Source organism: Idiotropiscis lumnitzeri, chromosome 14 (genome assembly GCF_059441095.1).
Source record: "Idiotropiscis lumnitzeri isolate Australia: NSW breed Sydney's pygmy pipehorse chromosome 14, RoL_Ilum_1.0, whole genome shotgun sequence".
In the NCBI taxonomy this organism is placed as follows: domain Eukaryota; kingdom Metazoa; phylum Chordata; class Actinopteri; order Syngnathiformes; family Syngnathidae; genus Idiotropiscis; species Idiotropiscis lumnitzeri.
Window position 1 is genome coordinate 20,409,423 of NC_142404.1, and position 27,407 is coordinate 20,436,829.

Sequence of the window (27,407 nt, forward strand, 5' to 3'; positions counted from 1 at the left end):
GGTGCATGTCAGAGCTAAGATCTACCAAAAAAAAAAAAAAAAAAATCTTCTTTTCGCAAAAACTTTCATGCCAAAAATGAAAGGAACCGCCGAATGCAAATTGGCAACAGTTGTCCAGAGGGAAGCACCAACGTTTTTTCTCGTCATGATGACATGCAAACTTGGACAGAATCAAATGGGACATTTTGTACTCTGCTTGGTGTCTGTGGATGCGGCCTCAAAACCGACTGACTACCCACAGAACGCCTTGAGAGCAACCAATCCAGCAATCAGATGATGAGGACCACCTTACCTTTCACCTCCTCCTCAAAGGTGGTCTCAATTTCTTCTCGTTCTTGAGTCACTGTGGACAAAAGAGAGTGAAGTTAGATTGGGCAAAAAAAAAACAAATTCTCAGAGGGGTGGGAAGGTGAGCGGTGAACACGAGCAAGGTGAATGCAAAGTGGTCCGGCGGGAGAAAAGGTGGAGGTGAAGAGGTGAGTTTTTCCTCTGTGTGGAACAAAAAAGGAATGGAGAAGAAATGAAGACGAGGATGTCTTTGATGATTAGTTCGGGACTTGGATTGAGGAAGTTGGAACTGGAGGTGGGTATATAAACAAGTTCGGCCAAAAAGTTAAGAAGGAATGAAAACCAACAGGCGTGAGTAAGACCAGGTCCCAAGTGGACAGGGCCGCCAATGTGAGTGACACCACAAGGATTTTCTGTGATTTTGCTTTCACGTTAATTAAGTGACTTGAGTTGAGGGAAGATGGGTGACAATGAAGTTTCCCGAAACAGTGTAAAGATGAAATGCAGAGGAACAGGACCAAGCTGCTTAAGTCCAACATAAGTGAGAGCAGGATTTCCGTGGTTGCTTAGTTGTGACCTGACTTGCGGAAAGATGCATCTGTAGGAGGGTGAGGCGATCTCAATGCAGGTTACCTTCTTCTTCCCGGTACGCTTCGGTGATGACGAGCGTGGCCGAGCATGTGGCCTCTCCTGCAGGATTGGTGGCCCTGCAGGTGTACTGGCCAGCGTGCTCCAGGAAGGCATCGACAACGATGAGGGTGGCCGTGCCAGTCGCTTTGTCGTAATGGAACACCACGTTCTTGGTGGGCAGCACCGGCTGCCGGTTATGGAACCAGCTTATGTCCGGCTTGGGGGTGCCGGATACGCATGCGTGAAAGCGAGCCACCTCCCCGTGCGGTACTGAGCAGCTCGTGATGGACTGCATAAAAACTGGTTTCTGGCTAGGGGTGGCTTTCTGTCGACTGCTGAGTGTGGTGGAGACGCGCTGCTGGGTAGGAGGCTCTGCTGACGGTTTTTGCCCTGAAAGGAAGCACGTTGGGAGGTCTTAGGACCAAAGTGGGCTGACTTTGGTGGATTTGTACTTGACGGGCCTATCACGGGATTCGGCTAACTTGAACCTGAACCCTGACAATCAGTCCAAATGATTGAAGCAACACTTCAATTTGAGAAGAATCTCGTTGCAATATTCTTGCCAATCGGAACAAGTGCAAACAGCACCTGTTGAAAAACTTCGCTCTTCAACCCGTTAAGTGCATCTTGAGTGCAAATAAATTCTGCTCTGAATATAAGCCTCGTCTCTCAGTCGAGTAAGTTGAGCTTGTCTCAATAAAGTTGTTTCAATAAAGATGATTTTGATTGTGATTCAAATCAAGTTTTACCATCCAGAGTGAGGGTGGCGGAGCAGGATGCGGTCCCGCCGCTGTTGGTGGCCACGCAGGCGTACTCGCCCTCGTCTTCTGGGTAAACTTTGGCGATCTCCAGCTGGCAGCTGTCATCAAACTCAGACATCCTGAAGAACTCCGACTGCTTGATTGCCTTGTCCTTGTGGAACCAGGTGATCGTCACATCTGGACAAAGGACAACATGAACAACTTCAGTCTTCAGCTCGTTCAGGGTTCACAGTCAGCTCAAAAGAACTTTGTACCGTCGCCCCGAATTCTGCACTGGAAACGAGCTGGTTGTCCCTCGAAGGTGGAGGTGCTGGCCACGGGTGAGATGACAACAGGCGGGGCAACAAGAGCGGCCAAGTCTGGAGAAGCCACTTCGGACACTGTCAAACAAACACAATACTGAAAAACACCATCCTGTGTCTGGAAGGCACTACGGTGTTTGCCGTTCAACATCGCCCTCTCTCTACCTTCCACGGTGAGCGTGGCGGTGCTGGTGGCTACGCCGTAGTCGCTTTTGGCCTCGCAGCTGTAGATAGCGGCATCCTCCGGGAACACCTCAATGAGCAGCAGCGTGTGCTCTTGGGCATCATGCAGGAACTTGCACTTGAAGCCCGGAGACAGCGCCTGAGAGTCCTTGTACCAGAAGACCTGAGGCTGAGGGATACCACTCACAGCAACGGAGAAGCGAGCGGGCTTGCCCGCCTCCACCGACTGGGCCTCCATGTGGCGCAGGATTTGAGGCGCTTCCGGGACTGCACGAGACACAAAGTACTTTGAGTGACAAGGACACGCCTGCGACTGCAACAGGAAGCCGGTCTTGCTCGTCCTTTGATTTGGTCGGGTGGGAACTGCACTTTCACCATACTTGCAACAAACATACTTGCCAGTCTAATTGTATAAGAACATCTAGAAAATTACAACAGCCCTGACATTTTAGCAAACCGGTGTCTTTTCTAAAACTTGGAAGAAATGAGACTTTGCAGGCATCGTCAGCCCAGTGAGTGCAGACTTTTATGATGGCTCGACTCACTGTTGACTCTCAAGGTGACAGCGCTGGTGTTCCTCCCCGCGACGAAGGCGTACTCGCCGGCGTCGCTTCTGAACGTTTCCGAGATGGTGAGGCGGTGGAGCCGCCTAATGACGGCGTAGCTGAAGCGCTCCTCCGCCGACAGGTGGATCTCCACGCCGTTCCTCAGCCAGCGTCCTTCCACCTCGTCCTCGTTCACCTCAAACTCAAAAGTAGCACGGTGCTTCTCCAGAACCTAGTGTGCACAGTGAGGAGTAGACAGACGGGGTCAGCGTTCCTCCCATCGCCCAGATTGCCCCCGTTAATTGACGGCCCACTTCAACTACACAGGACAGAAATTGAAATGGACGGTGGCGGGACAAAATGAGAAACTTGGAAAATGCAGAGTACGGAATCGTGTGGTAATTGAGCAATTAGGATAACTAGCTTCTGTTGGGATGTTTGAATTGGTGGAGCAGGTGGAAGAAGGAGGTTGGTGTGCCAAAAAAAAAGAAAAAAGGCCTCCTGGTTTGGTATCAATCGACAATGCTCAAACTCTTAGTTTGGAAATTTGAAAATCGAATCGGGAATTTTTCAGGGCTGTTCCAAATCGCGTCCTGAAAAGCACAAGCAGCAACATGCTAGGACGTCGTGCGTCCGTCCGCCATCTGTGCATCTGTCAGTCACCGTGATGTGTCGCTGTGCGGGCGCCGAGATGCGAATGTCGCGTCCTTCCACGGTGAGTCGGGCCTTGGACACGCTGGAGCCAGCCACCACCGAAAACTCGCCGGCATCCGACATGCGCACCGTCTGGATCATGAGGCGGTGGACGTACTTCTCCGCCGTCACCACGAACCTGCAACGGCACGGCAGGAACTTCAGCTCGCAATTCTGCAAGTTTGCCGTGCTCAGACAGCGGTGGTGTCGAGTTTGATAAAGATTAACAAGTTGAGTTGAAAAGAAAAAAGCCTGATGATCAGCACTAACGACAGAGAGACAATGCCTGGTTCAAGGACTAACAAAATTCCTTCGGAGTGCCACACATGTCAATTGGGTCTATTTGCCAGCGGCAAAGACGGATTAAACTCCTTCAAGCACCAAACACGTGAATCCCACATGGGTCTGTTTATGCACATACAGACAGACGCAGGATTGAAGGAGCTACAAAGATGTCCAAGTTTGGTGCAACATGAGGACCTTCAATCCAGAAAACCATGACCAATCAGAAATGAGGCGTGGTCTTGAATCGAACCCACAACCTCCGCATCGTGAGGCCATCATGCGAACCAGTCGGGCCATCTTGCCGCCGCGTTCAATTTTAAAATGTCAAAAGTTCTTGAGCACTCGATTTATCAGTGTGGAAAAGTGCACTCAGGAGACAGATCTTAGTGAGGAAAACAGGTTCTGCTTTGGAGGGCCCCTCAAACGAGCAGATGGAGCCCGAGACCCGCGAGTTGGACACCAGTGCGTTTCGCGCTAGCGCTCAAGTTCGCCCCCGGGATGACTCAAAGGCTCTTTGGTTGCCGGCTCACCTCTCCTCGGACATGTCGAGCTCCAGGCCGTCCTTCATCCACACCACTTGGACGTTGGGCTCCGACAGCTCGCATTCGAACATGGCCTTTTTCTTCTCCGTGATTTTGATGTCTTTGATTTTCTTGGTGAACTCGATGACGCGAGCTGGCCGCAGAAAGAGCACAAGACATTCAGTCCGTGGAACGGCTGGCAAAAAAGGGCTCGCGCACAGTACAGAAAATTGTGCAAATGGCGAGGACAAAAGTCCGCATGGCAATTTGAAATTTTGAGATCTTTGGTCTTGATTTGTTGTGTCTTTTTACTTGTTCATTTGAATACTAAATATTTACTCCTTCCTTTGTCAAAAGAGATTATGCAATGCAAACCTTCGACAAATAGGTTGGCGGCACTGGCGGCAGATCCGGCCACAAACTGGTACTCGCCGCCATCTCCAAAGTGAACGTTGCGAATGGTCAGCGAGTGCGTCAGCTGCCGGCTGCGGACCTGGCACCTCTCGGAAGACTTGATCTCCACGCCGTTCTTCAGCCATTTGTAGGTGATACCCTCGTAGTTGACGGTGACCTCAAAGGTGATGGTGTCCCGCTCCTGAGCGTTCAGGTCTTTCAGCATGGACGTGACCAGGACAGCTAGATGCGGGCACCGAGCGCTGGGTTAGGTACCGCTTCAACAAGGACCGGCAAACCGGCTCACTAAGATACTTTGCGATTGAGGTTTTGTTAAGAACAGCAAAGAACGTTCAGCAAAAAACAAGAAGATGACGTGCAAGCGAGTTGGGCTCTTACGGCTGACGGTGAGCGTGGCGGACACGCGGTCATTGCCGCACACAAAAGTGTACTCGGCGGCGTCTGCCCTGCTGGTGTTCAGGATCTTCAGCTGGTGGAGCTTGCCCTGCACCACGATGCGGAACTTGTCGCTCATCTCAATCTCCACGCCGTTTTTCAGCCAGGTGGACGGCACGTTGAAGTGGGACACTTCGCACTCGAAGGTGGCCAGCTGCGTCTCGGCCACCGTCACGCTCTTCAGCGGTTTGGTCACGCGAAGAGCTGGAAAGACAAATCTCAAAAGTCTTAGTCCTTGCCGAGACCGCCGACGGTTTTCTCCTCAGAGTACCTTGCACGGTGAGGTTGGCGCTGCACCGAAGGTGTCCCACCACGGCTGCGTACTCCCCTTGGTTGGCACTGTCCACGTTCTGCAGAACCAGTTTGTGAGCTTTGCGCTCCACCAGAATCTTGCACGAGTCGCTAGGAGTCAGCTCGACGCCGTTGAACATCCAGCGGACTGGGACGTTGTCGTGAGACAGGCTCATCTCGAAGGACGGCGTGGTGCCCACCAGCGTTGTCACATCCTTCATCTTCTTCACAATCTTGATGGCTGCACGCAAATGCAACACGGTCAAGGCCGAGCGGCCCAGAACGAGGCTTTGGGGCCGCATTCACAAAAGCCGTCGATACAATAGTTTTTAGAACAGAGCTGTGAGCAATTTATGTCTCGACCCTGGGGCTAACTCGTACCCGCAGGCAGTTTTTTTTAAGACAATGCACATGAATCAGATCTAGAAAAATATCTATTTTGCCAAGTTGTCGAGGACGAGACTCCCTCTGTCTATTTCCTTGGCAGCCACTCATCATCATGTGTGCTTAAAGGGGCATGGCCACTCACACTCCACATTGAGCCGAGCGCTGGCCGTCAGCTTGCCCAGCTTGAAGGAGTAAACGTCTTCGTCCTGCGAGCGGCAGCCTCGGACGTGCAGCGTGTGGACTCCGCCTTGGGAGCTCACGCCGTACTTGTCGCCATCAGTGACTTCCACGCCGTTCCGGAGCCACTGAGCGCCTTTGACGTCTCTGTGCGTCAGCTCCAGTGCGAAGACCGCCTCCTGTGTCTCCGTCACCGTCTGGTTGCGCAGCGTCTTTTTGATCTTCACCGCTGGACCACAAAGAGGCCACAAATACTTTACTGTTCTCGACTACTTCTTACTTTCACTCGCAACAATTTGTACTTTTGCCACTTGTGGATTCTGTCCTTCCATTCATTCCACTTGCAGTCGGAATACGTTTGCCACTTATTGGCTCGACTTTTTCACACTCTGTACTTTTTGCAATCAGTACTTTTACTCACTGAAGTCCATTTCAGTCTGGAGTGCCGTACTTTGACTTCCACCAGAATCATTTCGTCATCACTATATGTACTTAAGTCCAAAGTGTGCCTACCCCTGCCACCTCTGTACTTTTAATATAATGAAAAGGCTGTTCTTGTCTACATGTAACTTAGTATATTTTCAGTTTGTGTACTCTTTAACTTGTACTTAAGGAAAGGAGATGAATCAGTTTTTTCGACTTTTACCAGAATTGTTTGTATCCAAGTAATTGTACTTGAATGAGTTGAATCAGTAATTCTACTTTCACCAGTCATGTGTACACATATCAGTACTGCGAGTACTTTGGCCACCTTTGTACTTAAGTATATTTTCAAGTCTGTAATGAAGTACATTTCACATTGTGTACTTCTGTGCTATGCTCTTTATCAAATGGGTACTTGTTTAGGAGTAACGACTGACTTTTTAGAGTCTGTCCTAAAGTTGAATCCCGACTTTTGACTCGAGTAGCTTTCTCTGCTGCCACGAGGGCGGTGAGCAAAGCTGAAAGGTACCTTCCACTCGGAGGTTGGCCGAGGTTTTGGAATTGGCCACTTGGTAGGTGTACTCGGCGGCGTCCTGCGGGCGAGCGATGACGATGACGAGGCGACGGACGGCCCCCTTGGTCATGCTCTTCACGTTCTCGTCCAAGTCTAGCGGCTTGCCATCCTTGAGCCACTTGCCCTCTGCATCGGCGTTGGCCACTTGGCACTCCAGTTCTGCAGTCTGCGACTCGGCCACCGTCACGTCCGTCAAAGGTCGGGTGATGGCGCCGCCTGATGAGAGCGGAAGGAAGCACAGGTGCGGGTTACACGACCACACAGTACGTGAGACTCGGAGTTGGAACGGTTTCATCTGCTCGGAAAGCAAGAAGGAGGAGGTCAACGTTGCAAATGGCTCTGCATTCGGTAAGTTTTTCCTTTCATTTTACTCTGTTCTTCCTTCGGAATGTGGTCAGCAGCCTTGCTTTGCCTTATGTGTTAAGGCTGCGACCATCACCCCGCCAAAGAAAAAACAACAACAATAGAAATAACAGTCCAGATTTTAACCAGCACTGCTAAAACCTACCTAATCTAAGCCAACTCTGCAAAGAACTAACTTGACTAAAACTGCACGAGAGACGTAGTTTAAGTTTAGCAAAGCATACCAGAGACAGTGAGATTTGCACTGGACATCTTCTGTCCAGCGTGAAAGCCGTATTCTCCCTCCTCGTCCTTCATGGTGTCAATGACAGTCAGGGAGTGAGTCTTGTCCTTGGACTCCATCTTGTACTTGGGTCCCGGTTTAAGTTGCTGGTTTCTGAAGGTCCAGACTGGGTCAATGCCAGCGTGGGATAGTTGCACTTGGAATTTGACGTTTTGGGACTCGGAGCACACTTTGTCCTCCATGTGTTTGATAATTTGAACGGCTGCAGACGAAACAAACGGAAACAGGAAGATGAGCCCAAATTCATTGTCGACGACATCAAGAAGCTCGCGTGGGTCGTACGGTAACACGCAGAGACTAAATGGAGGCACCACAACTCTTTTTTTGCCCTTTTTTCACCTTTCTGTAACTCTGCAGCTTTGCAAATTCAAATCCACTTGCTCGTCAGTATCAAAGGCATTATTGAAGACTATATTGCCTAATGACTTTGGACAGTTAATTGCTCTTGGACGTTTTCTAATTTTACTCCCGCTTAGCAGAGACTTACGAACTAAAACCAAAATGAAAGTGATCCTTGCATTGTTTTATACGCAGCCTTTGGAGGAAAACGTTTGCACAGCCAAAGGTGAAAAGTCTTGGACAAACAAGAGTCCGGCACCCTCCGGCAAAAGATGAAATGAGTTTTGTCTTACGTTCCACGGTAAGATTACAGCTGGTGGACACCTTCCCAACCAGCAGCTTGTAGTGTCCTTCATCTGAGGCGAAGGTTCTGCTGAAGACAAGTCGCTGCTTAGCGCCTTTGGCAACAATTTGCACACGCTCGCTGGCCATCACTGGCTTGTCGTCGTGGAACCATTTGACCGAGGCCACGTTCTGAGCCGAGATCTTGGCCTCCAGAACCGCCTTGGTGCCTTCCACCGAAGTCATGTCTTTCAGGGGCGACACAACTTCAATGGCTGCAAAGACAAAATCGGTCAAGATCCTCAAATGCTGACACGCCAGCCGGACACTTTCCAGGGCTGCATTATAATTCGTTTCGCCACAAAATCATGCTTGATTGTTCGAGAAAAGAAAGATTTTCTGTCTGTCGTGCGGTGGACTGGGAGTGATTGATAAAGTCATGGTAATGTTGGAGGAATGGCCATACTCTGAACGTTGAGTTTGCAGGAGGTGCTGATGTAGTGGCTGGGAACTTCGAAGGAATACGAGGCGGCATCTTCTGGCCCGGCGTTCTCCACCAGGAGCTTGTGGACGGCTTTGTCCACGACCATGTGGACGCGGTCCGATGCGGTGACGGCCTGGCCGCTCTTCATCCAGGTTCCCTCCACGTTTTCCTGAGAGAATCTGACCTCCAGCTGAGCGATGTCGCCCTCACAGACGGTCAGATCAGACAGAGGCTGCATAAGCGTCACCGGACGCACTGCAGACACAAAGCCTGTTAGTTACCACACAATCAACACGACAGCGACTCATCCAACTTGATGCAATGCCATTTTACCATTTACTAGACACCTTTGGTATACCAATTAATAGTGAGGTAAAAGTGTCAAAACATGGTAACAAGTGTGTGCGAGTAGAAGCTCCTTACATTTCATCCTGAGTGAAGCGCTGGTCTTGATGTCGCCACATACAAAAGAGTACTTCCCCTGATCCTCCTTCCTGACATCCTTCACGGTCAGGGTGTGTCTTCCCCGCCGGGAGGACAGGACATGTTTGCTGTCGGCAGAAAGCTCCCTGTCTCCGAAGAACCAGCTGCCCTCGGCGCCCTCGCGAGACAACTCCACCTCAAACTCTCCGGAGTAGCTCTCGGGAACCTCGATGTTCTCCAGAGGACTGATCAGCTCCAGGGCGGCACCTGAAGTCAAATACGCCAACCTCAATACTTCAACAACTTTCATCCAACCAAGATCAAATCATGACAAACCGAGGCAGAATGATGTTTTTTTTTTTTTGTTGTTTTTTTTTTCAAAAACACAGAGAGAAGAGCTGCTAAGCACAGTGAGTCTTGCCTTTGTCACTTTTTCGTCAACCAAGACAAACCCACAAAGATTTTCAAAGACAATAGAATATCCCTTGTCACAGCAGCCCCTCACATTGTCCAACTGCCGTGAGTCAACCTTCGAGACCTTCAAGTTCCTGAGAATCGCAGTCTCTCAGGACCTGAATTGGGAGGCCAACGTCACCTCCACCTGAAAGAGGCCCAGCAAAGGACGTACTTCCCGAGGCTGCTGGGGAAGCACGGCCTGCCCCAGGAGCTGCTGAGGCAGTTCTCCACAACAGTCATGTGTTCCTTCATCACGGTCTGGTTCGTTGCCGCCACAATAAAGAATAAAAAGCATCGGTACCCCCCTACTCACTCTTGAGGACTTCCACACTTGAAGAACCAAGACAAGGGCACAGAAAATTCTCCAGGACCCCCCACACCCTGGCCACCACCTCTTCTAGCACCTCCCCTCAGGTAGGCGCCATCAACATTCAAACAACTTCGTCATTAACTCCCTCAACAGTTGACTCAAAGTGTATTGTGAGACTTTCTAAATCAATACCGCACGGATCGTTGTGACTTCAGCTCTCTCCATACTTGAACAACTGTCGTTGATCAATATTCTACAGCATTGACACTTTCAAGCGCTCAAGGACATTCTGCGTCATTGTACGCCTAAAGTTGCATTACGTTCTATTGGCAGATTATGTGGCATCCACTTTGCTGTATACTGTACTCCTCGTTTTTGGAGTGATGCAGAATCGTCAGATCTTGGCCCTCACCTTCGACATGAAGTCTCGCGATGGTTCGGACGCTGTCGTCGTCTACGATGACACATGAGTACTCTGCGTCGTCACTCACTTCGAGCATCAGCACAGACAGAAAGTGCACCTTCCGATCTGAGTGCATTCGGTATTTGTCTCCGGAGAAGATCTCCGTGTTGTCCTTCAGCCATTTGACTTTGACGAAAGGTTCACTGGTTTCACACTCGAAGGTCACCATGGTGTCCTTCTCTTGGGCGGAGGCATCCTCCAGATGTTGGGTAAAGCTAACAGCGGCCTTACCTACAAAGACAAAGCAAAGCCATGACTCCAAGAAAACGGCAGTAGATCAACATCCACATCAGTTTGGGAGGGCGTTTTGCTTTTGAACGGCAAACCTTTCCAAAATGCATCCCGAAGAGAGAAAAAGGGTGACAATACCTTGCACCAGCAGGAAGGCGTGGCTGGACGCCTCGCCGGCAATGTTGATCGCTTTGACCATGATGCTGGCCGAGTCTTCCGGCGTGACGTCTCGGATGACGAGCTCACACAAATGGTCCTCGGGCCAGTACCAGTAGACACGGTCTGACTTCTCCAGTTCGATGCCATTCTTGAACCACTGGCACTCAGGCTCCGGTCGGCCCACCACCCTCAGTCGGAAGCAAACCTCGTCCGCGGTGCTCACCGTCTTGCTGGTGATGCGTTCGAGGATCTTGGGGGCTTCCATGCTGGGAGACAACTGGATCCTCTCGGGTTTTATTGTGGGGATGCTGATCTTGCCCTGTTCCTCCAGCTTCTTCCTCTCCGCCTCTTCTTCCTCTTTCAAGTGGTGGAGCAGCTCATCCTTGGTCTTCTTCAACAAATCCTCATAGGAGTCGTCCCGCCTGCGTGCCTTGAATTCCACCGCAGAGATGGACTCATAGAAGCCTTCTTCCGTCCTGCGCTTGAACTTGCTCTTCAGCTCTTCTGACTCCTCTGAGGTTTTCTCGTGAACAATCCTCTGCGTCTTCCTAAGTTTCACAACCTCTTTGTCTTGCGCAACCTCGGCAGGTTGATCTACCTTCACAACGCCAAAGCCGACTCTGCCAGACTCGTGTGGGGGCTCCGCCGCCTTGGCTTCCGGAGCGCGACGCAGGACTGACCTGAAGTCCTCCCTCTGCGTGACTTCCAGCTTGACAACGTGCTCCGTCGTTCCCTGAGGGTTATCGGCAACCAGTCGGACTTCACCTGTGTCGTAAGACTTGATGTCAACAATCTCTAGGTAGTAGATGCCATCGTAACGTAGTCTGTAGCGCTTGCTCTTGCGAATAAGCTGTCCGTTGAGGTACCAGTTGACCTTGGGCGCAGGGTAACCGGTCACTCTGCACCGGAATCGGGCGATGTCGCCTTCCAGCACTCGAGCCGGCTCAGGAAGCAAGACAATTTCAGGTTTGCACTTTTCGGTTTGCTCGTCGGCGCTCACCCCCGCAGGTGCGCCTTCGTGAGCTATACGTTCCATCTCCTCAATCCTGTGCGCTCCTTTTCTCCCCTCGGGCAACTGGCTCTCCTCAACCAGACCCTTCTCGTCCTTGACGATCAGGGTGGCCGAGTTCTGGTCCACGCCAAACTTGTTGGTGGCTCTGCAAGTGATGACGCCGCTGTCTCGCGCGTACGCGACCTCGTAGTCCAGACTGCAGTAGCCAAATTCGTTGATCATTCGGAGCCGGTTAGCGGCCTCCAGGGGCTTGCCGTCATGGAGCCACTCCACCGCCATGGTGGGGTCGCCAATAGGGGTCAGTCTGCACTCAAAGTGAGCGGGGCCGAACTTCTTCATTCGAATGGAGGTCAGCTTCTTCTTGAATTGCGGTTTCTGTTGCTTCTCTTTGTCATAAAGGTCTCCCTCCTCCCACTGCTCTTGGCCGTAGCGGAGATGCAGGGGCTCCAGCTCGGGGGCGGCAATCTCTTTGGCCTTGTAGGTTCCTTTGGTGATGATGAGCCGCCTCTCGGTTGGCGGAGCAGCAAAGTCCGTCTCCACGTTGACTCTGCAGCGGGTGGTGTCCCTGCCGGCTCGGTTGATGGCCGTGGCCGTGTACCACGCACTGTCGGAACTCGCGGCAGACGGGATCTGAAACTTGGCCTCTCCCTTGGTGCCCTCAATCCTGGCAAATCACATGAACAAGGAACCTTAATCGGTTGACTGAGAACTGCAGTCATCTCGGTCACTGTCATCACAAAACCTTCAATGGAGTCCACTAAAATCTTTTTGGTTTCAGTTTCACCTTCAAAACTAAAGACATCTTTCTCGGTTTGTAATGTTTATGCGTGGATTTCTGTTGGTGGCATGTGCGTTGTCTATGTTTTCAGATGTTCCATGGCTGGTGAATTAACATTTAGCAAAAAAAAAAAAGTTTTCTTATGAATCTTTGGGGGAGTGAAAAAGCCATGGCAAAAGACTTCGCCTCCCTACTTTGACAAGGATGGCTACAGGGCTCTCAAACTGGTGGCTTGTGAGCCATTTGTAGCCCGGGGGGGTGGCCACAAAATTATGAACAAACGAACATCAAAATTTAATTTTAGCGCAGCCCTCACGTTTTGGTTTTTTTTGGGTTTTGTGTACGTGTGCAACGGGGTCGGGGCCGATCATTTTTCTGAATAAGGCCGGAGGGTCGAGGCCGGAAAGTTACTGAGCTTGCGGCGGGAGGGCTAACAGGCAAAAAAGGGTCAAGTGGCTACATCTGGAAAGGAGGGAGTTAAAAAAGAGACTTGAGACTTTTTTTCTGGAAATGATGCCATTGATGCTTGCACTTTTACTTCTTCTGCACACTGACTAATTGAATACTGAAAGCTGGAAGCGTTTGTATTGCTTGAAGACGCAATGAGAGTCCAATGGCGACACGTACTTGATTTGCGGGTGCTTGTGCGGGCTGACGATGTCACTGTTCTTCAGCCACACGATGTCGGGCACGGGGTTTCCAATAGCCTTGACGGCCAGCTCCACCAGAGTTCCCTGCTTGACCGTGATGTTCTTCAGTTTCTCCACGAAATGAGGACGCGTCAAGCTTTCTCGGGCTGCAAGCGGAGAGGCCACAAACCATTTTGTGACCAGCGTGGACGCAACGTGCACCCAAAGGCGAGTCGCGACAGAGGCTCGCTTACCTTCGACGGTCAAAGTCACCATGATGGTGGTGCGCCCGGCTCGGTTGTGAGCCACCACCGTCCACTCGCCCGAGTCTTGCGGCATCGCGGGGACGATGATCATGGACTGAACGCCGTCCTCCTTCACCACAATTTTGTGCGTGTAGTCGTTGATGACTTGTTGACCTGGAAATCGCGAGCAATGAAGTACTTTTCATGTTTGCACCTCTTTTGACTTCTTATTGTGTTCAATTAACCGTCTTATTGATGAGGACTTCGGCCGGATGGCCATTTTTGGAGCGGGGGGTGACAAATTATAGAAAGGGTTTGATTAAGCGAGGCTGGATTTTAGGGCCCTCGTGCGTATGACGTGGGCGTCGCTAAAAGGGCAGACGACAAAAACTGCCTCCGAACGCATCTCTAGCGCCACGACCAACTGTGCAAAATTACTTGCATTCGGTAATATTCTTTGAGTTTCTGTTTTCCGCGTGGTCCCGGAGGTGCAGACGAAACCGTGGTGGCGTCATGCACAGAGGTTTTTTTTTTTTGTTTTGTTTTGGTTTTTTTGTTTTGGGGCGGCTGGTGGGGGAGGGGCTTAAAATGGTCTGGGGTCAACAATTTTTATGAGTATGGCCGTAGGGTCGAGGCCGGAAGGGAAAGATTGCATCCGGAATGCGGGGGACGGACCATCAAAAAGGCCCAAAAAAAGTGCCCAGTTTTGCTCATTAGGATGACAAACTTCCCTGTTAGGATAAGAACATTTTGGAGATTTTGGTTTGCGTTTCTGTGTGAAAATGAAAACCTGGTTCAGTTATCGTTGAACCTGAGACATTGCTGCCTGACAAGGACGAGATGTTTTCTTTCAGTTGTTGCCATTAACTTAGTTTGCATTTTTCAAATTAATTCAAGATTGAAATTATTTTTATGCCAATTCATCACAAAAAAACTGCATCCGTGCGCCGCTCACCATTATGGAACCAGTACGTGTCCGGCATGGGTCTGCCGACCACCTTCAGGTCAAATCTGGCCGTTTGGCCCTCTGAGCATTTGAGCGAGGTCGGCTTCATGACGAAGACAGGCTTGTAGAGTCTCTCCAGCTGAGCCTCGTCCGTGTCGTCGAGTCTTCGGGCCGGTGAGCGTCCGGGAGAACGACTGGGGGAGCGGCTGGAGGAGCGGCCCGGCGAGCGACTCAGTGAGCGGGGGGATTCAGACCTAAGGACAAAACAATAAATAAATCAACCGCTCGTTCTACGTCCGCGAACCTCGTCAAGGCTACGTACTGGATCCTATGCATGGCCGGCTGCGGCGTGTATCTCTGAGGCGACCCACTGCCAGAAGGTTCCACGTAGAGCTTCCCCGAGCTGACGGCGTTTCCTTTCATGTTGCTGCCGAAGGCCGTGTAGACGCCCTCATCCTCGGGCAGAACGGAGGGCAATCGCAGGCTGGCGTGTCCGTCCGGAAGAACCTCCACCTGGTAGCGGCCGCCGACGCGGACGCGTTGGCCGTCTTTGTACCAAGCGATCTGCACACAAGGACTCGATGCTCAATACGGACGCATGTTCGCTAACCAACTCTCAAGAAATCTCAAAAGATGTCAATTTAAAAAACAAAGAGGTTAAAAAATATGGAGCAACGTCAACAACACTTTGAGACTTTCTTGGGCCGGAGAAAGCAATTTGACACAATTGCATGTGAGTTCACGCTGCCCTTCATTGTTTGGGCGTCACGCAGCAGGCACCGAGCGCTTTTCTTTTGTGTTTTTTTTTTTTTTTGTTGAAAGCCATGTTGAAGTTGAAGTGCCTCCCAGCCTCGGAAGTTCAAAAGTAGCTCCAATGGAATTCCTTCTACTCAGTTCTTGGCGGTGATATTGAAGCTAAACACCAAACCAAGCAGAAACTTGGCGCTCTTGCGACGGCTCCTCACCTTGGGTGGCGGCACGCCGGCCATCTTGCAGTGGAAGGTGACGCCCATCCCTTCCACGATGCGGTAGTTCTTGACCAGCGTGTCAAAGGTGGGCGCCATGGCCTCGCGGTCCGGCGCGCTCACCATCTGCTCGCCGTCCTCCCGAAGGAGTTCTGTGTAAGTAATCCTCAGGATGCGGATCTCGATCTCCTGGATGATCCGCTCTTCAAAGGCTGAAATGAGGAACTCCTGCAGGACAAGCAAAGAAAAAAAGGTCAAGTGACACCAAGACAGCACTGGCAAAAAAAGTACTTGAGACTCCAGAACAACTCCAGATAAGTGTTGTGCTCAAGACCGGACTAGATGAGACAAGACCAAGGACTTTTGGGAGCAGAGACGAGCTCAAGATCGTCCAAATCCATTTAAAAAAACAATCCAAAAGAATTTCATTTTTCTGTCAGAGATATTTGACATTGATTTTCCTTCTCTCATTTTTTTTCCCTCCACAGTCAGCTCACTGAATGAAAACGGTCAGGAGCTGAAGCAGAAAAAATTGAGGCGAGTGGTGTCATGAAGTCTTAGCACCTGTCCCGGAGGTTTTGTCCAAGTACCGTTTCGGAGACGAAGCTCATCGGAGTGGCGCCTCTTTTGTGCAGCGCCTGGTACCCGCTCACAAGTACGGACGGCTCCTCGACCGTCACCGTCTCCGTCGCCGCGGTCGACGTCACTTCACTTTTGTACGCGGCGTCCACCAGTCTCATGTAAGCCTCGTACTCCTCTGCGGACATTGCAAACAGACAAAAGTGTTTTGTGTTTCACCCTCCTGCTCTCAGGCAAGTGGAGACCGAAGACGGCGTTACCTTCCTCCAGAAGGCTGATGGAGGCCGAGGCTTCCCCGTGAGAGTTCTTAGCAAAGACGGAATATTCCCCAGCATCATCAGCAAACGTCATGGAGATCTCCAGTTTGCTTTCGCCCGTCTCTTTCTTGTAGGTCACTTTATATCTAAAAAGAAGCAAAAGTTGAAGAACTGAAAAGAAGGCCATGTCCTCTCACTGATTGCACACAGGACTTTTCTGTTGTGGCTGTTTTCCTTTCCTGCTCTGGCTGTTTTCCTTTCCGTTCTCGGTTGTACCTGTATCCAGTGGAGAGAAGGACGCCGTTCTTCTTCCAGACGACGTGTGGTCTGGGGTTGCCTCCCACTTGGCAATAGAAGGCCACGGCGGCGCCCTCCACCAGCTTCTGGACCGTTGGCTTGCAGATGAAGAAGGGGGCGACGGCCTCTGTGCCGCTCACCTCCGTGGCAACACTGTCAGTGTTGGACACAACGCGTAGTGAAGCAAAGGACGCGCACTCAGCTTCAACGGGCTAATTGTGGACAAGCATGCAAAACGCCAAAGACAGGCTAAGTCACATCTGCGTTAGAGCGCACTAACGGCCTGGACCAGCACTTGGACGTGAAATGATGACGCACAGATTTCAAGGGGACGGTATTGGTGAATATTTGCCAGAACGGAGAAAGCGCATTTTCAGCCGTTTCGGTTGGGAGTTGTGACGTGAGGTACGAGTGCAAATGAAATTGCCAGTGGCCATTTTTGTGTTTGTTTCCATTCTTGTGCGTTGTCCGTTGCCCGCTGTTGTATTTGCAGCGTGTGCTCATACGACGGCCACAATGACACTCGATTCCGTCCATGGCATTTAGTAATGAACTATGATTTGATTAAGTCTGGAACATGTTTGTGCTTCAACACTAAATATTTTGTCCTGACAAATGCGAGCAATCGCGTTGACAGCAAGCGATCGACGAGCACTCACGTTTTGCCCGCCGCCGTCTCCTCTCGGCTCTCTGCTTCTTCGGAAACTGCAAGACACAAACGAACAAGATGTTGTTGTTTAAACGTGACGCTTCTTGCGTTTGGAGCTTTTATTCGTCTGTTTCGGACCACCGAAAGGCAAATCCGGTCACATTTTGTTGGCAAAGTCATCAGAAACATTTCAACGTTACTCCAATTCAATTTGTGCTCGATGAAACTGAAGCAATGAAAATTGTTTCTAATCAAATACGGGCGGGCATGCGTCACCTTTGACGAGCAGGTAGCAGGAAGTGCTGACGGTGCCGGCCTGGCTGGTGGCGGTGCAGGTGAAGCGGCCGCTGTCCTCGGCGAAGGCCTCGCGGATCAGCAGGCGCGCTCGGCCGTCCTCGTAGCTGATCTGGAAATCGATGGTGCTCTCCATCTTGAAGTCCTCTCGGAACCACATGACCTCGGGAACCGGCTGTCCGCCGATCCGGCACTCCAGCGTCACCGACTCGCCTTCCGTCACGGTCAAGTTCTTCAGGTCCTGAGGGGACACGTGCACGGTCACATCTCAAAGACCCACCCTACCCCCGACTGCACTAGAAATACGCAACCAGTCCAATCGGCACGCTCGCATTCCGGCAACCGACTGACCCCGAAAAGGAAAACAAAAGACATCGGGATTGAATACAAAAGAAACAAGAGACGATGTCAACAGTTCTTAAGTTGGTGAAAATTTAAAAAAAAGGTGGTGAAGACGGAAAAATATTCAAGAAATTTTCACTCAATCTACTACCAAATGTAAACAAGAAGCAAAGGGGGGGGGCAGCAGAGGGCAGCGTTGTTTGTGCATTTCAAATCCTCGTCTTGGTTTCAAATTTGTCTCCAAACGACCCCCGTCCCCAAATCAGGTCACCCCCGACCTGCTGCCCCCTGCTGGTTTGGAGAGGCCAAGCCAGCCCAATTCTGGACGAAGTACTTACTGCAAGCAGGGTCGGCGGCACCAAGGCCTCCGGCTGGTCACTGGGGGGCGGCGCCACTGCCACCGCCGCCACTGACGTCACGGCCGTTGTCGCCTCCTGAAATAAAAACAAGAAAAAGTTCAAAAATGGGGAACGGTCGGGGGCTGATTGTGAATCGCGTGGCACAGAAGCGACTGGCGGGCGGCAGGACGAGCTTTGGCAGCTGAACGTTTGACATCTGACGGCCATTTTGAGTTTGTTTTTTTTCAGCGTTCATGCAAATGTTGGATCGCGTCATTTGTACGTTGGGTCGCTCAAAACTCAAATTGGAGCACGTTGCAAGCCAACAAATCCGTTTTTTGGTCTCTGTCGGCATTTGGCTTTGGGTAAGGCAACGTTTCGTTCGCAGACGACGACAGCGTGCATTCGCTCATTCTTTTTTTTTTTTTGAGGTTCATTGCTGAGTGTCCTCAGTCGCAGATGACTCGTGACGCCGAAACACCATTGAAGCTTCTGGAGAATCGGTCACCTGATTACGACCGCCTTCGATTTTGCCACGTGAGAAAGTGACTCGCCGAGGACCGAGCCAGCCTCAACTTTTTCACGCCATTTCGAAAAGGTTTTGTTGCGATGATTCGGAAGGACACGTGGCGAAATGACATGATTGACTACTCCTTTGCAATTTTCTCAGTGTTGACTTTCGCTGCATCAGAACGTGAAGCGAACAGTTAGTTCCTCAAATCCTTTCCCAAGAGACAAAAGACAGGAAGGGCGCGTCTTGCTCCAAGCAAAAAGGCGAGAGCGGGTTGGCGACGAAAACCGTCAGCAGGCAGACCAACCTGAGGCTCCCAGTCTTCAAACTCCTCCTCGGCATAAAGGCCCACCACTTCCGTCTCGATGTGAGTCTGACGCGTCATCGTCGTCGCCTTGAACGGCGGCGCCACGCGGACCTCTGCCGTCATCGTGGTCGTGGCCCGGCGGACCGGGCTGGGTGACTGGACTGGTTTGATGACCTTCCTGGGCAGCGAGGGGGACGACAGCTCTTTGTGCAGGGTGGCCATGGCCGAGCCCGCTACTGTCACCTGCCGCAGAATCAAACGTTAGCGCCGGCGAGACGCACATTTGGCGCCGCGGAAAACTCGCAAGCAATTTCGCAAAAATTTAATTTGGCACAAAAGCTTTCGAATAAATTGGTGAGGAAACGTTTGAATTGGCGGATTCGCGGCCATCCTTACCTCACGGGTGACTTCAGTTTTGGGGACGGCGACTTTGGCCACGGTGAAATGCGGAAGCAGAGCTGAGGGGGCGCCGGCGTCCGCGCGGGCGGAGGCGGCCGTCCATGTGATCTGGGTGAGCGACACCATGAGTTGACATGGCACACGCGCAAAATGCAAACACGGCGCACTCAAGCGGGCTGACCTGCGTGCTCTCGGCGGTCTTGGCAGTCTCGGCGGTGGTCTTGGCGGTGGTCTTCCTGGTCTCGATGGTCTCAATGGTCTTCCTGGTCTCTGTGGTCTTGGTGGTCTTGGCAGTCTTGGCAGTCTCTGTGGTCTTCCTGGTCTCTGTTGTCTTGGCGGCCGCCGCAGCAGCAGCAGCAACAGCAACTTCGGCGCTGACAACTTGCGTCGCGACAGCCGCGGCAGCAACTTGCTGCGGCGGCATCCTTACGAAATGTTTCTCGGTGGTGATCTGCTTTTTGACTTCCACCACGACGGCGTCATGCTTGGGCGTCTCCACCACATGAAGTGCCTCCGTTTGCGCTTGCTCACCGGTCTGCACCTGCTGACGCAACACGCAAGCGTCAGGACCGCCAGACCCTCGGCACATCTGGCACCAGAACTTTTTGACCATTTCTTCCATCCCATCTGAGGTCCATGAACTCGTACACTCTTTGACAATTCAGCGCACGAGTAGAACAGCTTTTTTTTTTCTAGTCCTATTTTTGCACTTTTGTTTCAAGTCAACTACAGAAAGTAGTTTGAGCTTTTATTCCATGTCCTGGCCACACAATAGTCCATAGGTCCAGAACAACTTGGACAGACTATTAGAACGTGTTAAATGTTAATTGACATCTGCATGAGACTAGCATGATTAGTTATATGCTACAAGTTAACGGGCAGTACGAGTAGTACACATTTAACAGTCAACTAGTGCAGTTTTGCCTCTCCAGTAAAATACAGTAGTGCTACTAGCACACCTGAGTCATTGTACAAGTGCATAGACATGTCCTACAGTCAAGGCAAAAAGTACCAAGTAAAATATACTGGAAAGAAAATTCCGCACAAGTATCGGTTCTTTGACTTGAATACAAAACGTGAGTACTTGTGGGGCTCTAGCTACCTGTTCGGCGGCGTCCGGCGGTCCGCGGCGGACGCGGGCCTGATCCACGGCGGCCACCACCGTCGCCACGGCAACGCTGCGACCCGCCTGGGACGCTTGCTCGACCTGACGAAACAAGACTTTTCAAAGCGATGAAGATTCAACCAAATGAATCTTAAGAAGGACAACGAGCTGTCGAAGAGGAAAATGAAACGTGAGTTTGCAGAAGTGTGCACCCCCCGTCCGTGCGGATGTGGCTGTGTTGAGAACGGACCAGTCCCACCACATCCACAACCGGCGTACGTTCCTACTCATTGTTTGGTTGCCATGACAACAACTCGACGTTTGAGCAGGTGACGGTAAACTTTTCAGCTTTTTTTTCAGCTTCCTGTGATGCGGGTCAAGCAATTCAAGAGGCAAATTTCTTCATATAATTTTGAGCAAGTCACAAGTCGCTGGCTTTCAAGTCTGACCTCTCTGACGGTTGTGACTTGTTGCTCCAGCTGTTGCCTGCCGGCGGCGGCGGTGACGCCGACGGTGACGCCAACTTGGGCCGCGTAGTCGCCGCGCTTCCATGGCGGCAGGACCTCGGACGACACCGACACCTGCGACCACGTCAGATTACTTGACCACACAAAATGCCGAAAGGTTTTCATCAACAAATAAAACTAACTTCAATTATGCAAAAAAAAAATGGCAATTTATTTGGGGTCGATTTTAAATGCATTTCAAAAAATTTCCAAATCAAAAAACTGCTTTCCTTTTTTACTTCAAAAATGGAAAAAAAAAATGATCCACGATATAAATGAAAGTCCACCATTCTCTGTCGAAGCTAAATGTGGCCAATTGAGTTTCACGGCTAACCCGTAACGTGCTAGCGTTAGCAATTGAGTCCGAAAGTCCGGACGCAATTTCCCAAAAAGTGGTTGTGGCTGAGGTTCAATTTCTGATGTTGTCGTGTCTGGAAGCTAGCGGTAGTTAGCACGCACTTGCTACCATGTGCGTCTCGCCGCACATGATGTCCCGTTGTGATACGCTAACATATCGTAGCGTCTTCTGCGCATTATGGTGACACAAGTCAGGCGACTCACGTTTATTAAAAAAGCAAATCAAAACACAGTTTTTGTGTCGCTGTGGTTGACGTAGAACTGCAAGAGCACATGACTCACCTCACGGTCACTCGCACGAGTGCTCCGTTTATGAAATCAGATATCTCAAAGGACACAACATGGACAAAGGACATAACATGACATGAACGGTGACACGTAACGATAAAACAGAACGGACCTTGCTGGTTCCAAATATACAAAGTGACTGCGCTAAAAAATATTTTTGCCCTAATCTTGCCGCGCAGCATTGTCACCTGCTTGCGGGTGACGACGGGCGACTTGACGGGTCTGATGGGTGAGACGGACGGTCGGGTGGAGGGCGACACGGATCTGAAGACAGCACAGCAAAGACGCACGTTTAGAAATCACAATCCAGACCGTTTAGAGAAAAGAAGACATCAAGGTGAACGAAAAACTGCAGAGCAATAAACGCCAAAGGAGGAATTGCTGACCTGACGGGCGCGGGCGACGGTCCCTTCACATGGCGGACGGGCGACGGCGACTGCGTGCGTCCGCCAGCCACCTTGCTCAAGTAGGACGGTGGCGATCTGGACGTGGGTTTGGGGGGCACCCTCGGGGGGGTTCTGTGAGCTAAGTGCTGGGTCATCATTCCACTTTCCACCTGCATCTCCATCATGCTGCTCTGGAAGCTGGTCTCCATCTGACAGGGGACAAAAAAAACGTTTGGGTTCACAAAATCCAGTCAAATCAAAAGCAACACGTCTTGCATGGAAGCGACGCCTTACAACAGGAGAAGGAATTTCAGTCAGGAACTCTTTCAGGGTCTTAATGCGCAACACTGGCTGAGCTTTTTGGAACAAATTAAAACTCAAATATAAGCCCATTTAAAAGAAAATAAGACAAATAATTCAAACTAACCGAAGCAAAACCACAAAAGATTAAGCCAAATTTAAAACTGCTGCGGAAGCTGGCTGGGCTCACCTTCCGGACTCCGGTCTGAGAGGCGGCAATGACGACAGCAGCGGCGGCGGTCTTGGTTTTTTGGGCGGGGACGGCTTCTTCTCCCTGGACCAGCAGCTCGGCGGTGGACGTGGCCCGCCCGCTGGCGTTGCTGGCCGTCACGGAGTACGTGCCAGAGTCTTCCGGAAAGGCCTCGGCAATCAGCAGGCTGTAGCGGTCTCCATCTTGGACGATTCTGAAGTCGGCCGAGCTCTGAATCTCGGCCCCTTCGCGGTAAAACTTGACGGCGGGCGGCGGGATGCCCGTCACCTGGACACTGAGTCGCACTTGGCTGCCCTGCCGCACCGAGGCGCTCTGAAGTCTCTGAAGGAAGTTGGGTGGCGCCGTCTCGGCTGCGCCGGGGCGGGCAGGGGGGGAGGGGTTGTCGAGGGAGGAAGGGGTTGGAGGGGGGGGGCATTTTACATTTCAAGCAAACAATTAGTTCCTGAAACAAGTCTGAGGCCTTGAGGCGGACAGTTGGAGAGCAGCCTCGGCTGGCTTTGGGTCTCACCTGTTACGAGGAGCTCGGCGGTGCTGGTGGCTTGTCCGGCTCCGTTGGTGGCCCGGACGGAAAACCTTCCGCTGTGCGCAGGTGTCACGGCGTCAATGCTCAGAACAGCGCGGCCGTCGCTGAACGAGACGTGAACGCCGGGCAAGGCGGCGGCCGACAGGACCTGGCCGTCGCGGAACCACGACACATCGGGAACTGGAACGCCTGGTGGGAGTGTGGGGGCAGACGGGAAACGGGGTCATCTGGGGCCCGGGGAGCCGGACTTTGCAGCCGACCAACGGGACGGAGCCGGTCGGGTCTTACCGCTCACTTGCGCCTGGAACGAGGCGGCACTACCCTCAAGTGCCACGACGCTCTGCAGCGGCTGCGTGAAAGTCGGCGCTTGTGTCGACATGTTGGATGGCTCGGCTCCCTGAACAGGAACAACAATTGTTGAGGTTTTGCTCTGTAACCTCGTTGGTGCCCATGCAGTAAAGCGCTGCGCTTTTCATGCAAATGTTTTCGTCGAAACCCAAAACCCAAATCTAAAAATTCTTGAAAAAATCCTGAATATTCATTCTGCGTTTTGCACCAACAGAGAGGCCGGAACAAAACAAAAGAACCTAACAAAATGTGAATATGCAACTTTGCAGGTGCTGAGCCGTGAGCACCAGGGCAGTCCATTCTACGAGCCAAAGAAAGGCTCCCTAAAAGGAAGGCGCCACCTGTCCCGTCCGCTCGTCAACCCCCCTCCGCCTCCAGCCGCCAACCTTCTCCCTGTCCGCATCTCCTCTTCTCATCGTCATTATTCATTAGTGGTCTAATCTTCCCACGCAGATCTCGAAAAGAAGTCCTTCAAGGGAGGAACCGCACATGATTGTACGTGCGCTAACGCAATCAGAAAGAATGAACAATCCCTGGCAAGTTTTTTGGCGCCACTTTCGGAACAAAGCCAATTTTGACGCGGCTCGGATGGGCGCAACTTCTTCTCGGACAATATGAGAAGACAAAAAGTTTGAAGTTCTCAATCGGGAGGAGTGAAATGCGGACTGAAAGGCAACAGTTTGGAAGTCAAACAGCACCCGTCAACCGGCATAAGAACGACTTGATGCTCGGCTAGGCTCCGATGATGCTCATACATTAGCGCTAATGTAGCGCATCCGAGGTTCAGTCGCACTGCGTCAATTATCTTAGCTAACCGTTGAAATGTCAAGTATAACCGCATATTAGCTCCGCCCTCACAACTGCCCAAAACTGATCACGTTGGTCGTTTGCTAAGCTTGCTGGTCGTCTAATCTCAGGTCAGTTTAGCGACTTAGCATGCCACCAACACTGGACTGGACTCAACTCGTCTTCAAGTGTCTCTGGCGAGTCACGTTTAATTTTTTCTACGATTAGCAAATGAGCCGTGATTGGTCGCCATCTGAGCAACTTTTATGTCATTTGCAGTCCATAGCAAGTGACAAAATGGCCGCCACCTGAGATGGATATTTTGTGACCCAACTCATATTCCACAATTGCGATTTTAATCGGCATGTCGTCTTGAGACAAGTGAAGGCAAAGAGAACATTTTATTGCAAAAGTTTTTTAGGAGTCGACTTCACCTTGAATGAAATACTTTTTTTCTTTTTGGGGGGGCGGGGCTTGAATTTATTCAACAGCTTTCTTTTTCTTCAAGTGGATTTCTTCTAGTTCTTAATTTAAAAAAAGAAATATGCACTTTATTAAATGTGAAAAAAAATTAACTGGACTCTGCAATAAATAAATTGTTCAAAGATTTGTTTCTCCAAATGTAAAGAAAAATAACGAAATGAAAGTTGCCAGGGGGTTCTCATCAATTCTCTTCTTCTAAAAATAACTTGTCTTTCTCCAAAGGACCAAAATAAAATGTGTTGCAGCTGTTGTGTCTCGTCAAAATCAAACCCACTGATATGCGTGTGTGCGAGGGTGGGGAGGAGGGTGTTTCAGGGTAGGGTGTCTTCGCACAGGACACCAGCCGCTAAAAATACCCCCCTACACCCCCCCGCCACACCTCAGTCTGATTGACAGGCAACATGTGCGCTCAAAGATTCCCTTAAAAAGTCATCCCACGCCTCACTGGCGACCGATCTATTCTGGGAATGAGTCGTCACCGCGCCAAACCCTGCGACCACTCCGGCAAGTCAAACAGGGTTTTCTTACCTGTTAGCACAAGGGTGCCGGCTGAGTGATGGGGGGTGGGGGGAGGACAGAAGTCCGGGGGGGGCGTCCTTGTCCTGGTTGAATTCCCTTCACTTGGAAGCTCCTCCAAGAAATCTGAAGTCCCCCAAAACAAAACTACCGGCCCTGGACGGCAAGTAGTTTTGTTGGCGTCCGGACCCGGAACGCTGATCCTGCTCAGAGGGGCCGTCTGCTCCGCCGGGGGGCTTTATACCCCCGTGACGTCAAACAGATCCCGACCACCATTGGTCAGCCTCATGATGAGGGGGCGGGGGGGGGGTTATACAAGCGGTCCACTTGACAGCTGCTCCTATCTGTAAACTAACTGACTGCACCCCCCCCCACCACCACCACCACCACCACCACTCCCATCACCGACACCTACATCCAAGGCTGGCACGTGTGCACTGGGGACAGGGGTGGGGGGTGGGGGGGGCATTATGCCAATGTGACACCTCATGTCGCTACAATGGACTCCCCACTGGACTGTACACAAGTCTTTGCTTGACTTGATGAGACTGAACTGTTCTTGAATGTGCTCAACTCTTCTAAACTCTACTCCAATCCGCTGCATGCTTCCGAGACTTTGCATGACTCTATGGAACTCCAATAAACTCTAAAGGACTCATCAAGACTTCACTACTGTACCCAACCTCACTGGCGCCAGGGGTTCCCATTTTTTAGGTGACACCTCATGGTACTACAATGGACTCAACTGCACCGCATGCTAGTTTGTGGTTGACTCTACTAGACTGCACTCAACTCCACAAGACCTTGTTCGACTTCATTTGACTCTACTCAACTCCTCCAGACTCCTTTAAACTTTATTCAACTCCACTGCACTCTGCTGTAGTCAACATCAACTGCACTTGACTCCACTCAATATATTCAGCTGCACTGAGCATTTCTGGTCTCCACTAAACTCAACAGGACTCCTCAGAATCATCTTAGAATTGCACCCAGATATGTTTGTCAAAATAATCTTCAGATCGCCTTTGTCGATGTTCATCTTCATTGTGAGCTTCTTTTTGGGGGGACACAGCGACCCCTGCAGGCTTTGAGGCGCCATGACAAAAACAACTCCACATTGCTTCCATCAAAAATCGTCGTCATTTTTAATGAGTGAAGTTTCTGATGCAACTCCGAGACACAAAGAGCTGCAGTGTTGCCTTCTACGAATCTTTTTATTCTTCAAACTTCAAAATAAATCACCGTCTTACGCAACTACTCGCGTGGCTCAAGAGGTGTTCAAAGCACGCATCCGAAAATCGGAAATTAGTGTAACCTTCGATGGCAATTGGAAAATTCGCTGACTTTCAACAGAACCACATTCGTGTTAGTCTTATATTTGCATTTTCCCCTTCACAAAATAATGAAAAAAACATTTCTTTTACTTTTCTCTCTTATCGCGTTGCATTGATAAATTGTTGTAAACGAATAAAATCTCCAAAATGAACATGGAACCAAACTCGGAATGGTTTCAGTTGTTCTCATTTCGAGACTCGATAAGCTTTTTGGAGACAAAACGAAGCATTCACTCGTCGTCCATTCCTGCAAACCAACCTGCTTTGTTTCCTGCTCGCCGTACACCTTCGCTGAAAATGGACGCGATTCTCTTTTCTTTTCTCTTCTTTCCTTGTTGAGATCCTCGACAAACTTCATTTTGAATTTTGTCCAGGTGAGCTGATTCACATTTCGTACTAGTCGCTTCTCGGTGAAAAAAAAGTGCACAAGAACTCGTCTTGGGCTTTTAAATCAAATTCATCTTCTTGTGGTCGCTCAAATATTCTTTGATGATGTCGGCGGCTTTTTTTTTCTCAGCCTGTCACGAAGCAACTTTCATCATCTTTTGTATTCTTCCAAATGTGCAACACAACGGTCATTTTTCGAAGCCTTGATTTATTTGATCTCCTCTGCCATCATTTTTTGCTCTTTTCATTCACATATTTTTATACCTTCCAAACTGTGTTGCTTGAATTAGCTTAGCTAGCTCATGAATTGCTCAATGACTTTCTCTGTTTAAAAAAAAAAACAAAAGAAAACCTCAGACTTTCCTCTGCCGCCATTTTGATTCTCGTCCCGGGTCTCTGGATGAGCTCTTGCGGTCCTTTTTTGAGGCATCTAAACTTGACTTGGTCCAAGTATTCCTGCTTCCTTTTTTTGTTGCTCCCCTTTAGTTTGTTGGTTAACGTAATGGTGAGACAGCAGCTCGCCTTTAGCAACTTTGCCACCGTTAGTTTGACTGCTAGCCACCCGGCTAGTTGCTGTTTTATCTTAACGGACAAAAGTTTGATTTTCTGGCTGTTTCAGTTGTTTTA

The 27,407-nt window shown here is 50.6% G+C and overlaps 1 protein-coding gene across 1 annotated transcript in view; it reads right to left on the reverse strand.

Annotated features, from left to right (window-relative positions):
* LOC148323979 (titin-like) overlaps positions 1 to 26,772 on the reverse strand; it is a 98,113-nt gene extending 71,341 nt beyond the window's left edge. The window contains 41 exon segments of the mRNA XM_088314506.1: positions 293 to 343; positions 922 to 1,286; positions 1,628 to 1,856; positions 1,934 to 2,059; positions 2,147 to 2,431; positions 2,710 to 2,941; positions 3,373 to 3,541; positions 4,218 to 4,362; positions 4,584 to 4,844; positions 5,001 to 5,261; positions 5,329 to 5,589; positions 5,878 to 6,141; positions 6,865 to 7,125; positions 7,497 to 7,757; positions 8,188 to 8,451; positions 8,643 to 8,915; positions 9,084 to 9,350; positions 10,262 to 10,543; positions 10,682 to 12,378; positions 13,120 to 13,288; positions 13,376 to 13,540; positions 14,322 to 14,566; positions 14,635 to 14,876; positions 15,278 to 15,505; positions 15,868 to 16,034; positions 16,117 to 16,259; positions 16,390 to 16,622; positions 17,081 to 17,115; positions 17,336 to 17,594; positions 18,034 to 18,089; positions 18,848 to 19,094; positions 19,248 to 19,358; positions 19,432 to 19,791; positions 20,353 to 20,457; positions 20,805 to 20,936; positions 21,695 to 21,770; positions 21,893 to 22,101; positions 22,383 to 22,753; positions 22,912 to 23,115; positions 23,215 to 23,323; positions 26,653 to 26,772. Of these exon segments, the coding sequence (XP_088170632.1) occupies positions 293 to 343; positions 922 to 1,286; positions 1,628 to 1,856; positions 1,934 to 2,059; positions 2,147 to 2,431; positions 2,710 to 2,941; positions 3,373 to 3,541; positions 4,218 to 4,362; positions 4,584 to 4,844; positions 5,001 to 5,261; positions 5,329 to 5,589; positions 5,878 to 6,141; positions 6,865 to 7,125; positions 7,497 to 7,757; positions 8,188 to 8,451; positions 8,643 to 8,915; positions 9,084 to 9,350; positions 10,262 to 10,543; positions 10,682 to 12,378; positions 13,120 to 13,288; positions 13,376 to 13,540; positions 14,322 to 14,566; positions 14,635 to 14,876; positions 15,278 to 15,505; positions 15,868 to 16,034; positions 16,117 to 16,259; positions 16,390 to 16,622; positions 17,081 to 17,115; positions 17,336 to 17,594; positions 18,034 to 18,089; positions 18,848 to 19,094; positions 19,248 to 19,358; positions 19,432 to 19,791; positions 20,353 to 20,457; positions 20,805 to 20,936; positions 21,695 to 21,770; positions 21,893 to 22,101; positions 22,383 to 22,753; positions 22,912 to 23,115; positions 23,215 to 23,323; positions 26,653 to 26,751 (9,919 nt within the window). The 5' untranslated portion in view covers positions 26,752 to 26,772.
* Between the last annotated feature and the right edge of the window lie 635 nt (positions 26,773 to 27,407).